This window comes from Netta rufina (assembly GCF_964035555.1).
Source record: "Netta rufina genome assembly, chromosome: 3".
Classification (NCBI taxonomy): domain Eukaryota; kingdom Metazoa; phylum Chordata; class Aves; order Anseriformes; family Anatidae; genus Netta; species Netta rufina.
In genome coordinates, this window is record NC_140125.1 from 82,363,497 (window position 1) to 82,379,465 (window position 15,969).

General features: G+C 34.5%; 1 protein-coding gene across 2 annotated transcripts in view; it reads left to right on the top strand.

Annotated features, from left to right (window-relative positions):
- Positions 1 to 15,969, top strand: part of LAMA2 (laminin subunit alpha 2) — a 388,723-nt gene that overhangs the window by 217,623 nt on the left and 155,131 nt on the right. The window contains exons 16-18 of one of the 2 annotated variants that reach the window (XM_084284185.1): positions 1,588 to 1,701; positions 8,276 to 8,403; positions 14,703 to 14,789. In XM_084284185.1, the coding sequence (XP_084140311.1) occupies positions 1,588 to 1,701; positions 8,276 to 8,403; positions 14,703 to 14,789 (329 nt within the window). The remainder of the gene's footprint in view (positions 1 to 1,587; positions 1,702 to 8,275; positions 8,404 to 14,702; positions 14,790 to 15,969) is intronic. The other variant, XM_084284186.1, reaches the window with a different exon arrangement.

Sequence of the window (15,969 nt, forward strand, 5' to 3'; positions counted from 1 at the left end):
TCCCTGTGGAAGAAATTTTGTTTAACTTGCACCACTCTGATGGTCAGAATGGTTAGATCATCAGAGAAGTCAGAACTTTCCTGACTTTTAAATGTGACACCATTTCTTTTCTTAAGATCTCAATCTGTAAACTTTTATTTTAGGTCTGTTTTCATTTTTTTTGTTGACATTCCATGTCTAAGCCTTTTAGAATTAGAGACTTCTGGAGTCCTATCTAGTGCAATATTATGTTTATCTGTGGATGAGATCATTCTTTGCAGAATCACTGAAAAAGATTACAGTAGATTTATACAGAAACAGGGAGTTACATCTCATGTCACAGAAGAAAAAAGTAGAACATTTTCTGCTAACCTATTTTCCTTTTCTGGATTTTATAACTCTAAAATTTAATTTCTAGAATTTGTTTTGCTAGGAACGCAACCAAGAATTAAAAAAAAGGGGGGGGGGGGACAAAAAGGAAAAGGAAAATATTCTTTTTAGAAGTCTTTTCAATTAATCTACAAATCACACATTTTGCAGTAATTAGACAAAAATGGGCATTGTCTTTATTTTTAAAAATGAGAATCTCCTTGTTTCCTCTTGGAGAAAGTGGTGAAGGGGAAGGGATTTTCTTTATTAGCTGATACTTTCAGTATTCTATCACTGCAAAGCTACTTTCTCTAGTATTAACTAGGTGCTTCTGAAGGTCAACACTATGTCATGCACTTTTTTCCATTATGCAAAATTCTAGTATCGCATGAGCAGAGGAAAAGTAGTTAGCAAAAACTATAAAGCCATTTGTGATATATATAGTAAGAAAGACTGTTACCTGACATCATATTATGAAGAAATGGAATAGCTGAATTTTCACTGATAAATCACTGTTGTATGATGTCACCTTGCCTAAGAAAAACCTATCCATGGATTCGATACTGATTTGAATTTAACATTAAAAAAATAAACAATAAATAAAAATAAAATAAAATAAAAATTAAAAAATAACAAATAAAAAAATAAAAAATAATAAAAAAATAAAGCGCACCTTCTTAAAGGAAAATGATTGGGCTTTATATTTAAGCAACACAATTTGTAAATAAAAGGGTAGCTTTGTTTTTAGCCTGTGCTTTATTTCAGTGTAGCCATTTATTAGACTACAAACAGAAAAGACTAAATGATGTTTTAATTGCTCTTTGCAGCTGAGCTGCTCAGAAATTTTGTTGTTGTTGTTTTGGGGTTTTCTTTCTTCCTTCTCTCTCCTTCAATATTTTGCCTTCTGGCTTTTTTTTTTTTTTTTCAGTCTGTACCTCTTGCTTTGATGCTGTCATATTTCAATTCTTCATTCCTCTGCTTTATTTTACCATTTCAGAAGAATAATCAAGTTAAGGCTTCCTCTAATCTCACACCTACAAATAATGCTAAGGTCAGTGCAACGCTACAGCACCAGGAAGAACAGATTTCTAGAGAAATGTTGGTGGTTTTTTATTCATTTGACATGCATGTATTTTTGTGTGCCTGTATCAAATGCAACTATATTTTACAAAATCACATTCTTTTCTCTGTTCAGACAAGTTGTTTAACTGTTTACCTAATGTGTTATCTACCTTGCAGTATTGTTGGCCTCAACACAGACGTGTGAATGGCACAATTTTTGGTGGAGTCTGCACACCATGTACATGCTTTGGTCATGCAGAAATGTGTGATGATATCACAGGAGAATGCCTAGTAAGTGTCATTATAAGGGAAACCTAATGAACATGATCATTCATAATTTCAGTATGGAAGTGCAATTGAATTAGCCGCCTCTGAGACCTGGAATAGTTGAGGAGAAAAAAACATCTTAATGCTGAACTGTTGCTGAAGTTAAGGATCCCCTCATACCAAGATATGGTTTCTTCTACAATTAAACAAAATACAGTTTTTTATTTACATAGGATTTATGTTTTGAAATAGAATAAATAGTATATGGCATGTAGAAAACAACAAATGTGACAAATGTGTCCATATTCTTCCATGCAAGAATTTTCTCCCACTCCAGTCTTCTGCAGTGTTTTATACTACATTTTATAGAATGTAGCAGATAACTGTAAATTTTGTTCTAGTATGATATGGAGATATTGTTTATGGCTTACCTCATCTAAATTCCTGCTAACCTTGAAGAAATACTTAATAAAATATAATTAGAAAATAATAATAAAATAAAATAAAATAATAAAAGTATGTGATTTAGGTAAATAAACTTATTTTTCTTATAGGATATGGAGATTTTATTAGGAGTTACCTAATAATTCAGCAATTAAATCTGATATTATCCACAGCAAATATACCAGTACACCACTATTTCCAGCCCATTCAGTAGCCTTTTGGAATTGGGGAATTATGCTGAATAGACTGTTCTGATTAACTCAAGGGCATTTTAGTTTTACATGGTCTGATATGGCATGAAGCTTGAAACAACATTTCTCATTTCATTAGTCTTGCAGAAACACAATTTGAGCTCTTGCCAGTTTAGTGGGATATCATACTCTCATTTCCCCACAGAATTTCAAGCAGACTTGGTATTGTGCATGTTTCTAAATGTTCCCTTTTATTTCCTTAAGAAAAAGCAGCTGGGAAAAGTCCAAAATGAAAATTCAGGCTTTTTTTCAATGTAATTTGGCATTTAGAATTATTGCTGGTCTTCCTGTTTTCCCCATACAAGATGTTTAATTGCATTGCTGTACAAAACAAGACATCTTTAATGTCTGGATCAGTGAATTCTTCAAATTTCTTTTTCATGAATAGAAGCTTAAAATGATTCTCAATTTAATTATACTGTAAGCCGTAAAGAAGTGCCTAGGACAAAAAATGTGTATGGCATGACAGTCATGTTTTAAATCTTTCATTTATATGCAATGAAAATATTTATCATCACTAGGGTAATAGGGATTTGTGTTTCTTGACAAAGATAGAATTTATTACATTAATGACTGTAGCCTCCAGCTCTGATCTCTATAACATCAGTGTGGGATAAAATCAGTTAACAGAAAAGAAAGGAGAGTGAGAATCCTGTTGTAACTGTTGACTGTTTTACTTAGTGGTGCATAGTCAGATGGAATTCTGAGGCCACTTGCTTTGGTGCCTTCAAGTTTTAGCCCTTACACAAGTTCTCTGTCTATTTTTCTCTCTAACACCAGCCTGGATGTGAAAGAAGGCTGTAGAGTTGCATACTGTGGTGCTTTTGCACTTTTCAGCTGCTTGTTAGCTACTACTGACTGAGATAGCAGAGCTCCCCCTTTCGATGTTTCAAAGGGTGCTGGTGCATTCACAACAGCACTGAGGCGGAAGTGGAAAATAACCTGCTGAAAATGTACTTTATGTGTGTTATCAAGTATTCTGTATTTCTTATGCTCTGCCCGAGCTTATACTAGATCATCCTGTAAAGAATAGGAGCACAGGGAGCTTAAAACTAGTTCTGTTTTTTTTTTTTGCAGCTTACTTTGAAAATACTGTAAATGAAGTTAGATTGGTTAGTATCCATGCAGGCTATTAAATGCTGCTATTCAATTTGGATCATAAGCCTTTTGAAGTGAAAAAGAGAGAAGTCTGAATGCTGAAAAAGAGAAATGTTTCACATCAAAGGCATTCGTTCTATTGAGGTTTACACAGCCTTTTGGCCTCCTTATTATTATTCATGGTGTTTTTCCAGTAATACAACAGACAATTTAGGCACCTAATTTACTGATATGATACTTTTTTACTCTTCCTTAGCTTTGAAATGTAGTTGAAAAGCAACTGAAATATGTTTTTGACTCATGATAAAAGCTCAAATCATCTGCTTCGACATAGGCCTGTATAAAAAGCTTATTTTAATGCCTATCTTGCAGTAACCTGCAAAGGCCTTTGATCCCCACAGCAGCCATATAGAGAGCTGCATGATATATCGTTCTCGTTACCATTGTGATAATACATAACTGCTTTGGTACATAGGGCAAGTTCTAGCATACAGAAATACTCTTTTGTAATTTTACATACACACATTTATGGCAGCTATATGAGGCTGGTTAAATCTAATCCTTGTGAACAGCAAAAATATTTCAATATTTCATTCATGGCAATGTTACTTTCCCACTAGTAAGCCCAGAAAAAACAGATCTTTCCTCCCCTTAAAGAGGTGCTGAAATTGCTAAGAGGGCAGTCCCAGGTGCATCCATTTTGTATTTTCTATCTTTGTGTATAAACAGCATGTAGCATGTAGATGGAGGCTGGTGTCGGAGGTATTTGACATGTTGTGCTTTTGACAGTTTTCATCACAGGAGTGACATTTTCATTTACACAGTAACATAATGATGGATCCTCAGCTAAATGCAGTACAGGATATACCACAGGTGAAAATATAAAGCCTGAGAATTGCTCTTGATTGCATTTGTAACACCAGAAAAGGGAATTGGTCATGAAATCTAGACATTACAGTGGTTTGAAAATGCTAGAAGAGCATGTTCATGCTCTCAAAGAGAGAATAAAATTTTCTGCCCTAGATGACTAAGAAATATACCAAAATAGGCACATGGGCATATGTTTTCATTTTCTTTAACTAGTATCTTCCCTGATATCCATGATAGATATAACCTGAGATAGAGTAGCAATATGCCAAAGCACTGTGTTGGACTCAGTCATACTCTGTGATTAAAGTTTTAATTTTATCACCAGGCTTCTATTGAGAATGTTTCTCTCTACAGTCATACTTTCGCATGCGGACCCAGCTAAGCAGAGAAGGTTTTCAGTGAACATAGTCTTCCCCAACACTAGGTGCACGGATGTCCACTTGCTTTCTTCCAAACTGAGAGCCAGCTCAATAGGAAGGGGTGGAAAATGCACTCCAGGACATCAGTAACAAAATCTTTATGCAAGAAGGTCTGATTCATGCATAAGTTTTTTTTAAAGAAAATAAAATTCACAGTCTGGTTTATTCTAAGTTTATCTTAGTGTTCTATTCTCAGGTTGTCTCAGTGAAGTTTGTTGGTATTTGGATATAAAAGAGGTCCAGAAAATTGATGCATTCAAAGTAATTTGGGATCTAGTCACTGTAATTCTCATAAACATATGAGAATAAACTAGTTCCTGGTCATAAAAATCTAAGGGTCTATGGAACAGACCATTGATTTCACCAAAACCAATGAATCAATGGGTTAGAACCAACTGTATTTCCAAGGGAACATGTATATCATGTACTGGGCAAGTTAAGGACAGCTGATCATAATCTTCTTTACAGCCAGTCTCATGACACACACAAAAAAAACATGAATGTTCATACAAACATGAAATTAAGACTTCACAGGCTTAAGCACCTTTTAAGGAAATAATATCAGTGTAATTAGATATTACTCAAACTGGATCATGCTTAAAACCATGGCTGTATATTTTACATGTTTCAAATTGAGATTCAACCAATTGATATAAAAAAAAATAAAAATTTTCATGAGTATTGATAATGTCTTCAGAAGGGCTAATAATTCAAATATTTCAGTACTTAAAGTGATCTAGAAATTTGGCAAATGTACGTAAAATTTAATGCATCACTGAAAGGAACAGGCAAAGTATGTCACATCCATTCACATCCATGTACTATATAATTCTTGTTCTTTGTCCAGTAAAACTGAGACCAGCTCAGGCAGAAAAGTAGGACCACACAAGATTGTTATTTCTCAGCCCAACGCTAATATATACACAGTACAACATATGCTCAGATTTTGGCACTGTATGAGTGTTTTGTTCCGTTTTTTTTGTTTGTTTGTTTGTTTTTTTGTTTTGTTTTGTTTTAATTTATAGTTACAGTTAGGAAATAAGTAGATATAGAGAACTGGATTAATGAGAATTAGTACATGGAAATGTACTAGAGTTATATTTTTAGAAAATTATTCAAAGAGAAGAAGGTCAGCTCTTCATAATGTGAATTGTTTTCTCAGAAGATGGAAGGGTTTTTGTTGTGTGTTTTTGTGTTTTGTTGTTGTTGTTTTTTACACTTAAAAAAGAAGCAGCTGCAAATACCAATCTGTAAGGTTTAAGTGTGTCTTAGCTCCCCTCAATTTAATATCATCTTTGACATAAACTTTTTTTAAGAATATGAACTGCATAAAGTTATTTCTGAGGGCATTTAAATCTAAACATAACACAAAAGAAGAATCCATTATTTTTCAGGAAAAGTACAAATAATTTGACATAATACTTTAAAAAAGATGAATTGTAAAGGATTTTTCTTTTGTAACATTGAAATTATTTTTGTCACATCTTTTAAAAGCATATCTTAATGTTCTTGTTCCTTTTTAAATATGGCCTGTAGATTATTTTTGTATATTAGCACTTGAAGTAACAATCAAGTAGACTTAAATGACCTAATGGAGTAGAATTTAGCCCAGCTGAAGGTCCTAAAGCCATAATTTTGTTTGACTAGGGGGTCTCAATAGTTGGCATTAACAGTCTACCAAATATGTGAAAATTTAATATGGTGACTAATGCTTTCATTTCAAAGATATGTTGATTGTATACACACAAGCAATAAGAATGCACCCTTTAGAAGTAAACAACATTTCTGGAGACAGATACTTCTGACTTCAGTGTGCTTATGACTGAAAACGGTATTGGGCTTATTCAGCTACCCAAATGTATAACACCAGCTCTGCAGAGCACAATGCAAAAAACTTCATTGTAATCTTGGAAAATCCTGCAGAAAATAAAATAAAATAAATCAGTGTTCCTTAAAGTAGTGCCATTATCTTTATCCTTTATTAAGGATATATTATGTATTTTGTGTAGTAATGATGTTAAAGGTCAATCAGTACCATATACATGATTTACAGTAAACTATAGAAATATTTTGAAGAATACTTTAAAATTGCTTTAATAAGATCAGGAGTTTGGAAATATTTACACAAATCAATAATGCTGAAGGAGCACCTTAAGGAAATATTAAGGGTGAAACAAATTCTAGAATTGATCTGGAGCCTTATGCATTATCTAAATCAGATCAGAACGTTCCCCATTAAATAAAAAATTATCTCATGGCTTTCACATTGGCCTTTTTGAGTTGTCACATGCTTTTTCAATCTATACCCAAGCACATGGAGATGTAATTTTACTCTCAAAATTGTTTCTGCTTCTTTCTCTGTTTTCATGCTTTATAAGGGCTGCACTTGGCCACCTTGTAGCAAATAACATTCAAAGGAATAATCCAGCGTGCTAAAACGTGGAGGGAAGAAAACAAAACCATGCCAGAGAAGTAATTTACTGAGCCTGTGATGTATTCTACCAAACTATTTAGGATCTTTAATCCTATGTAGTGAAGAAGAATAGTAGAAGGGATAATTTTTCTTTAAAACTTATGAAGCAAATTTACGAAGCAGTTGTTGGTAGAAGTCAGCATGGGAAGCCAGTTCTCAGAGGATCACTTTCCCTTCTGCCAAAAAAAAAAAAAAAAAAAAAAAAATCATTTAGTTTGAGATCACGTCAAAGGCTATATACAGAAATAGAGACCTACTGCTGCCACTTTAAGGCATTAGATTTTTCATATCTGTCTCAGACTATCTTGTATTATGAAGGCCAGTCACATGCAGGAAAAGCTACTAATGAGTAAGGCCCTATATACAATATACTTGTCCTTGTTTCTACCCATAAAATATAGTCTGTATTGTTTGCTAGACAAACAAGTATTAATTAAACAGTTGAGCCTTTACTACTCTTCACATTTAGAGTATTTAGTAGTCTACTCAAATATATTTAGTATGCTGCTAGCCGTATACCTTTTAAAATGAGTTAAAGCACTTAAATGTGAAATATAATAATCTATTTTTTATAAGGTATATTGTCTAAGCTGTAATTCTGAGATCAGCATCTGAAAACTGTTTGTAAAAAATAAAAAATAAAAAAAAAATCAGGCTGTTGTAAGACTGCAATACTAAACCTGTTTTGTGATTCTCTGAATGCTACTTTTATTTAAGCAAGCTAAAACAATACTGTGGCAACTGTATTTTGGAACATTTCTTTATGTTTTACAGAAATAAAACTTACCTAAGAGAGCATAAATACCTACTGTGTGTAAAGCACCAATTGTTATTATATTATTATATTAGTCTCTAGAACCAGTTCTCAACTAACAACAGAAAATCAGAATATACCTTGCAGACTTCTTACAATCCAGTTGAGAAGATAGGTTAGATAAATGACCTTCAAGGTCTTTGTCAGGTTAGATAAATGACCTTCAAGCTCTTTGTCTAATTGTGAATATTCTCTAATTGTGAATTTGTACTTTTCATCTTCTATTCAGGACTGCAAACACAACACAGGTGGTTCGTATTGTGATAGATGTCTTCCTGGTTTCTATGGTGATCCTACTAAAGGGACAGCTGAAGACTGTCAGCTGTGTGCTTGCCCACTAAACATACCTTCTAACAAGTAAGATATATTTATCGTATATTATACTATTTCACTTATTATATTGTATAAATTTTTTAAAGTTATACTATTGTATGTACATTTCAGGTTGTTTGTGGTTTAACCAAAAAAAAATATATTTTGCAATACAAGCTTTTATTTTCATTTTACAATTGTATGGAGCATTAAGTTTTGTTCAGAGGCAAGGAATGAGACTAAAGTTAGACAAGAGTAGGCTAGGAAGTACAACCTAAAATTCTGGATAACTGCCTTTTCTTTTGAATGAAAAATGAGTGTTTGATTTTCTGTTTTCCTTTACAAAGTATTTTTTCTAGTTTTAAAGTTGAATTTACAGATTTAAGATTTTTTTACATAATTGATTTAAAAATCATTTTATGTTTATCAAATCAGACTTATTTATTCTGCTTATAATTTTTCTTTTCTTCTAGTCAACATTCAGTGATAATGTTGGCTGATAAAGTCAATCATATCCTAGGCTGCACCAAAATAAGTGTGGTTGAGGGAGCTGATTCTCCCTCTGCTCTGCTCTTGAGTCCCCACCTGGAATACTGTGTTCAGCTCTAGGGCCCCTACCACAAGAAATACATGGAGGTATTAGAAGAAGTCCAGAGGAAGGCTACAAGGTGATCAAAGGGCTGGAAGACCTCTTCTGTGAAGACAGGCTGAGGGAGTTGGGGTTGTTCAGCTGAGAGCAGAGAAGGCTACATGTAGACCTCATAGCAGCCTTCCAGTGCCTAAAGAGGGCCTACAGGAAAGCTGGGAAGCTTTGTCAGGGAGTGTAGGGATAGGACAAGGAGTAATGATTTCAAACTTAAAGAGAGTAGGTTTAGATTAGACATAAGGAAGAAATTCTTCACTGTGAGGGTGGTGAGGTCCAGGCACAGATTGCCCAACGAAGCTGTGGATGCGCCATCCCTGGAAGTGTTCAAGGCCAGGCTAGATGGGGCTTTGAGCAACCTAGTCTGGTGGGAGGTGTCCCTGTACATGACAGGGGGATTGGAACTGGGCAGTCTTTAAAGGTCCCTTCCAACTCAAACCATTCTGTGGTTCTGTGATAATGTTGGTTCATTTGTAGCCTGTATTCAGCCTTAGATTTTAATAGTCAAAATATTTTGTAAGCTTATTTGAGAATAATCATTATTGATTTGTTTTAATAGGTAAAAATAATACTGAAATATGTATCAAAACTCTAAGAAGAAATTTCCTTGGTTATAAAGATTTGTTTGTGCTTCTTACTGCTTATAGTTTTGTAAGAAATATCAGATATACAAAGTGTCTTGAATGTTTTTAAATTAGTTTTGTCCCACTCAGTATCTGGAAGATAATAATATCAAAATAATTTGATGCAGTGTAATTAAGGAAAACTGTTCTTGATCTTCTCTGGTCAGCCTTTCTTGTACATTACACAAAAAATTGAAATCATGTGTGGCCATTTGATTTAGGCCGTTTGGTTTTATGCCATCCAGGATGGCTTTATGGTATCCAGCCCTGGTGCAAGTAGAACGTACCCAGACTACACAGAAGATCTGTAGAATTATTTGAAGTGTTGCAGGAAGATCAGGACCTGTTAAGTATGCTTCTGACATGTTTGAAATCGTAACTAACACTTGCCAAGTGCCAACCATAAATAGGTTGTGGCTTCCTTTTGAAAAAAATAATAATAATAATAATTGTTGTTAGTCCATATGCATTTCAGAAGGATTGTATGATTGTGCTGAAAGATAATAGTCTATGCACAGAGGCTGCCCTACCCCAAGCACCTCATAAACACTTTAAAAGTTTAAGTGGTCATAAGAGCTGATGTATCCACTTGATCACTTTTTTTTTTTTTTTCTTCCCTTCAGTCTTTTATTTCAACCTATGCTTCTGAGACAGAAGTCAGATTCTGCCAGTGAAACCCAGTGTTTCAGAGCTTTTCTTAAAGTTTACAGGAAAAAAATGTGTGGCCCCACAGAGACAGGGCTCTGTGAGATGCAACTAAAGAAGAGAGCATCATCTGAATGGCAGCATGCCAGCCAGAAGACACAGCTGAACCAATTTTTAATCTTCAGTAGCTCAGGCTAACTCTATTGCATACAATTGCATTGTGTCATATTAACATTTTACTGATCAGAGAAGGAATAATCTGACCACTTATGGGCAGGAGTTCTAGGAGTGTATAAGATGGGATCCCTACAGATGGTTTTATTAGATCTTCTTCAGTTTGTCTGTTGCTCAGGCATGGCTCCTCTGATGTCCTTATTGCTTTCACATTTTAGAATTTCCTTGCATAGTTAGTTAATCCTCTCCCTGTTGTTTGATAATGCTGTACTGACAAAGCAGGAAGAACAATATCACGTTTATATCGTGTACAGATGTGCAACAAATCAAGTCAAATAGATTGAATTCAGGTTTTTATTGGCAAAATGCCTGGAGACCTCTGTTATGTATTCATCAGAGTTCTGTCTGCTTACCTTTTCCCTTTTGAAACTAAACTGGAGAGTTCCCTCTTTAATATTTACATTTCTTGAAAAGTACAGGTACAGAACAAACACAGTATATAAATGTTCTTGAACTGTGAAACTGTGAGATTCCTGAACTCTACAGAGTCCTGTACTGGAACTACAGAGCCCTGCACTGGAACTGTATAATAGCTTCATATTTCTAAGATGGATGCAGTGGCTTCTTATTTCTGGAATGGACAACCGTAAAAATTGAACAATATCCACAGGCTTTGTAGAACTCTTACTATAAAGTTTAAGCACTTGTGACTTTACATTTATAGAATTTGCTGTTTTGTTTTGTTTTCCTTCTCATAAACAAATTTATTAAATACTTAAAATGTTCTCTGAAGACTGTTAGAACAGTCCTTTTTCTACCTTACTGTTATAAGGCAGCATGCTTTGGTGTGCTAGGAATAATATAAGTAAACAACACAAATTATTTCACACATCCTTCACGTGAAAAATCAATAAATTTCCACCAAGTTCATATCATTGTGAAGATATAGTATATGTCATGCTATTTCTTAACAGCCTATCAAGTTATTAAATTCTGTACTAAATACTTACAAATTTATATCTGCCCATAGATTATAATTCATATATTATTTAATTCCTAACATGGAATGACAGGGCATCTGTAGAACTTTATACTTAATAATAGACAGCTGGTATACAGAGAATATTGTTGATAAAATGAACCTCTGACATATACTTATTTATGTTAGTGCTGTCTTTTATAACAATGTCTTATACCTTCATGAAGTCTGTAGTGGTTCCATTCACTTTATTCAGTGTCTTTTTCTCTGCAGTGCCACCACATAAGGTGGAGGAGAACTCTTCTATCCATTTTACAAATGTGGTGGTGATTGTGTTGGTCTATAGTTTACTTAAGCTGATTTACATGTAACTGCTGCTTATTCCCTCTCTTGTTTTCTAATGGCAGCAGTTTCCATATATACAATCACTGAAGCCAATCATGGAACTATATTCAAAAGTATAGCAGTGATAAGTGACTTGCCATATGTCAGAAAGCAACTCTGGGCAAAATCAGGAAACTAAAATTAATTTTTCTTAACTTGTTTTCAAGATCCTGGGCTATACTTTCTTCTTTTCGCATATATCTTCATGTCTGTACTTATATGTAATCAGAACAAGATCCATATTATAATTGGCATATTTAATGCACACTTGATTTCTTCTCCCTTCTCATTTATTCATCACTTACGAACTGTTCTAACATTTTCAATTTTTATGGCATTTCAAATAATGTGATTTTTTTTCATCTAAATTATCAGGCATACTACTATATAATTCTTCCTACCAAATATAGGTATCTGGGATAATTACTACTTTTTTTGAAGTGGCAATAAATTTAATATGTGTAATGAAGACCCTGACAGGAATGTTATATCACTGGAAATGAAAGATAGAACATATCTCACTCGGCCCAGGAAGAGAATGAGTAAAATTGTGGTGTGTGAACTAGGAAATCCAGTTGCTCTCAGAATGTTAATAGTTCCTTGGAGAATTAACTAAAAATTACTAACATAATTGTTCCAAAAAGGTGGTTTCTATAACATAAATGTAAGCCTTTAGGAAGCTCTGTCTCCCAACATAGACCTATCATATATATGCTGCTTATTAATACCTGCTGCTTATTAATACCTGTCCTGTGTCCTAACCAGTATTCCTATTGTTACTTTAGGTAAAACTATGAAAAGAGCAATGATGAATCAAAAGGGATTAAGATTTTTTTGAAAGTTGTTTTGACAGAAAAATACACACTGCTTGTTTATTATTAGTGAGTAATGAGTATTTATTAGTAGGAAGTAATGAGATTCTAAATCAGGAAGATAAATTCTCCTTTTTTCACCTTGCTATCACATATTTTCTCTATAGTATGCAAATGGGAATTTCTCAGTATATTAATGCTTAGTGTTCAGATGTAGATTGACAATAGGAACATAACCCTTAAAATGCGGAAATTCAGGTATTAATCATCATTACTTAGTTATTATTATCTATGCAATTTATGTAGTTAATTTCAGAGCTCTCAATGGATCTGTGGAACAGCCAGTCTTGTGCAATGCTATAGTGAGCTGTGATACCATATCCATAAAATTTTCCCATGTAGTTCTTATGAAAGAGCAAGGTTGGGACTGGCAAGCAGGATCCTATCTGAAAAGTCAGGTGCTGCTGTTTAAATTCATGGATAATGTTTACCTTGGTTTAAAATTGCTTTCATTTCTAATAATAATATAATAATAATAATAATAATAATCTAAAAAATAGAACAAACAATTATTATTTTTTTCAATTGGCTCTTCAGACATTCCTGAATCTATTCTTAATTGAAAATAACGCAAATATAACCCATATGGGAAAAAGGATAATCGCAATACCTTAGTATATTTACTGGACATGACCTGCCCACATTTTTCTTATTGATTTCTTATCTCTATGGGATAGCTTGCCTTATGAGAGATTGGGGTATTTATAAATGGAACTATTCTATAATAGAAGCAGAAGAAAGTGTAACTGAGGTCAGATCATAGGATGGATGACTCCTGAGTAGCAGAGTCCAGTCACCAGTATCACATTACACAAACCTAATTAAGCTCTTCTGGCCTCCCCACGCCTATTATTTTCTAGAACCTTTCATTGGATATCCTGATTTAAATTATTCAGGGTCAGATGATGTCTATTCGTTAGTGTTGTAGCACAATCTTTTACCCTGAATATAACTTCTTACTGATGTCTTTGTTAGAGCAGTTATATTCCTTCCCAATTACTGTTTTACTAGGTTACAAAAGATAATTCTAGTGTCTCCTTTTCAGATAGGTGCTTTGTTTTCCTCTTCTGAATAGTCACTCCAATACGCACCTGCTCCCTTTATTTTCTTTTTCTATTTGGTTGACCAGAATTGATTGCCATTATTTAAATGAAGCCCTGTAAAGGTGCTCATATTTCTCTGTCTTTAATGATAACTTCAGAATGATAGAAGAGCAGGTTGCCTCTTCTGTGCAGTGTCTTTTGAAGTGTCAGGAGGTTTCCTCACAGAATTGTGTTAAGGGAGAAGGATTGTAGAAAGCAAAATGCTAAAAACCAAAGGAGCACATTTTGGAGTTAAACAAGGTCACAGAGAGGCGGTGCGTGCAAATACCTATGCTATCCCAATTTATAAAATAATAATAATATTTTTTTAAAAAGCTATAAATAAGTAGAGCGCACCAAAGAGAAAAAGCTCTCTACTCTGCAGGATATTTGTAAGCTTCAGTGTGCTGGTCTGGCCTGGTGCATCAGGTCGTTGGCACTGGATTTACTCAGACAAACTCGCTGGGAAGCTGTGCCAGATAATTCCCTTTTAGCTCCTCCCCTTTCTTGTTCACTGGGTTCCTTTCCCAGTCCCTAATACACAAAGTTAACTGAGCTTTCAAATCAGTTGTCCTTCAGAAAGATTTATTTCGGGCATAGATTGTTTTGCCAAGCCCTTGGGGGCACAAACAAACAGATGTACATTCCTGCCTTTTTAATGGTATCCAGACCACTCGGTGGCAGGCTCAAGTCCCATAATAACAGGCTATTGGGATGCTGCCATCCGTTTCTCTATATTCAGTGTTGCAGAAATAGCACAGTCATTCCAAATTTTATTTGCTGGAGTCAAACTTAAGCCCCACGTACTAGACCAGAATCACTTTTCCTGGGCACTGTTTTGCAAATTAATGATCTCTGAAGTGGTACAAGAACTATGCTGCTGACAATCTTTTCTTTATGTTTCTTCCTTGTCCCTCTTCTTGCCCAATATCAACAATACAGCTTTAGCCCGACATGCCATTTTGACCGAAGCCGTGGATTAATATGCGATGAGTGCCCAGTTGGGTACATGGGACCACGCTGTGAAAGGTAAGCAAGCCTGATGCTTTGAATTGTATGAGATCTGAAACAAAAGTGTTTATTACATGGAACAGTTGCTTTCTTTTTGCTACCTCCCCTTCTTGTTCCCATTCCTGTCTTCTGAATCACACTGAAGTAATTCCTGTTCATCTTCCTCTAACATTATATCCATGTATTTACATGCTTCTATAGTTTTTATCCTTGTTTCCATCCTTTACATGAAAAAAGTGCTTGTTTTATTGCTTTATGGTAAAGTACAAAGCTTCAAAGAAGCATTTGCTGAGAAGTATGAATCTTTTTTTCTAAAATTATTCTTCTACCTGTTTTGTAAGCCTTTTGAGATTTTTATAATTATTTTGGCTCTTTTTGTCATTTGAATGATTAGAGCATGGTGAATTGAGTATTCAATAAATTATTGTTGCCTCTTTTTGAAAAGTTAATATGCAGCCAAAATACAATCCTGGTAATAAGTTATTTATTTTATTATATTATTTATAAAAGAATATTTTATATTTTTGTTGCTTTGGTTTCCTGTTGCAGCCTTTATTTAGCAAATGCAACAAGTTAGGTGTTAGGGACAACAAAGGACCTCTTTTTGTCAAATGCATAGAAAAGCTCAGTATATATTTCATACACTTTCTTATTACCTATACAAAAAGGTAAATTAAATATATATGTGTGTATATATATATATTTATGGGTAGTCTTCCTTTGGCTATGACAGGTCTGAGTGACGTGTTAGTAGTGAGAGAGGAAGTTCCTCCTTTGATAGCTCCATGTTCCTTGTTGTATCCTGTTATTCTGAAAGAATCACACACAGAATTTAAGTGAAACAGAAGGAGAGTGGAAGTGCTAGTGCTAAGCTCCTGGGAACCCCCTTCCACAGGGAGGTGAGACTACATAGGCAAGAGATATTGTCACTGTCTGCATGCCCTTCCCTCCCTTCAGATTCCATGTGGATAAAACAGCTTTAAAGAGCAGTTAACATGCCAGGGGACCTCTCCTAGTTGTTTGGAGGTCATGATGAATCAGCACTAGCTTTGGCTCTGTGATCCTAGTCCCTTGTGACCCTGCAAATGGCACCTTCTTAAGAGGGACTGGGGGAGCCAGATAACTGTCTAGCACCTGGATAGATAGTTGTAGGGCATGAAAACAATGACATTTCTGTATCTTAGTGGGTTTCTGTCAT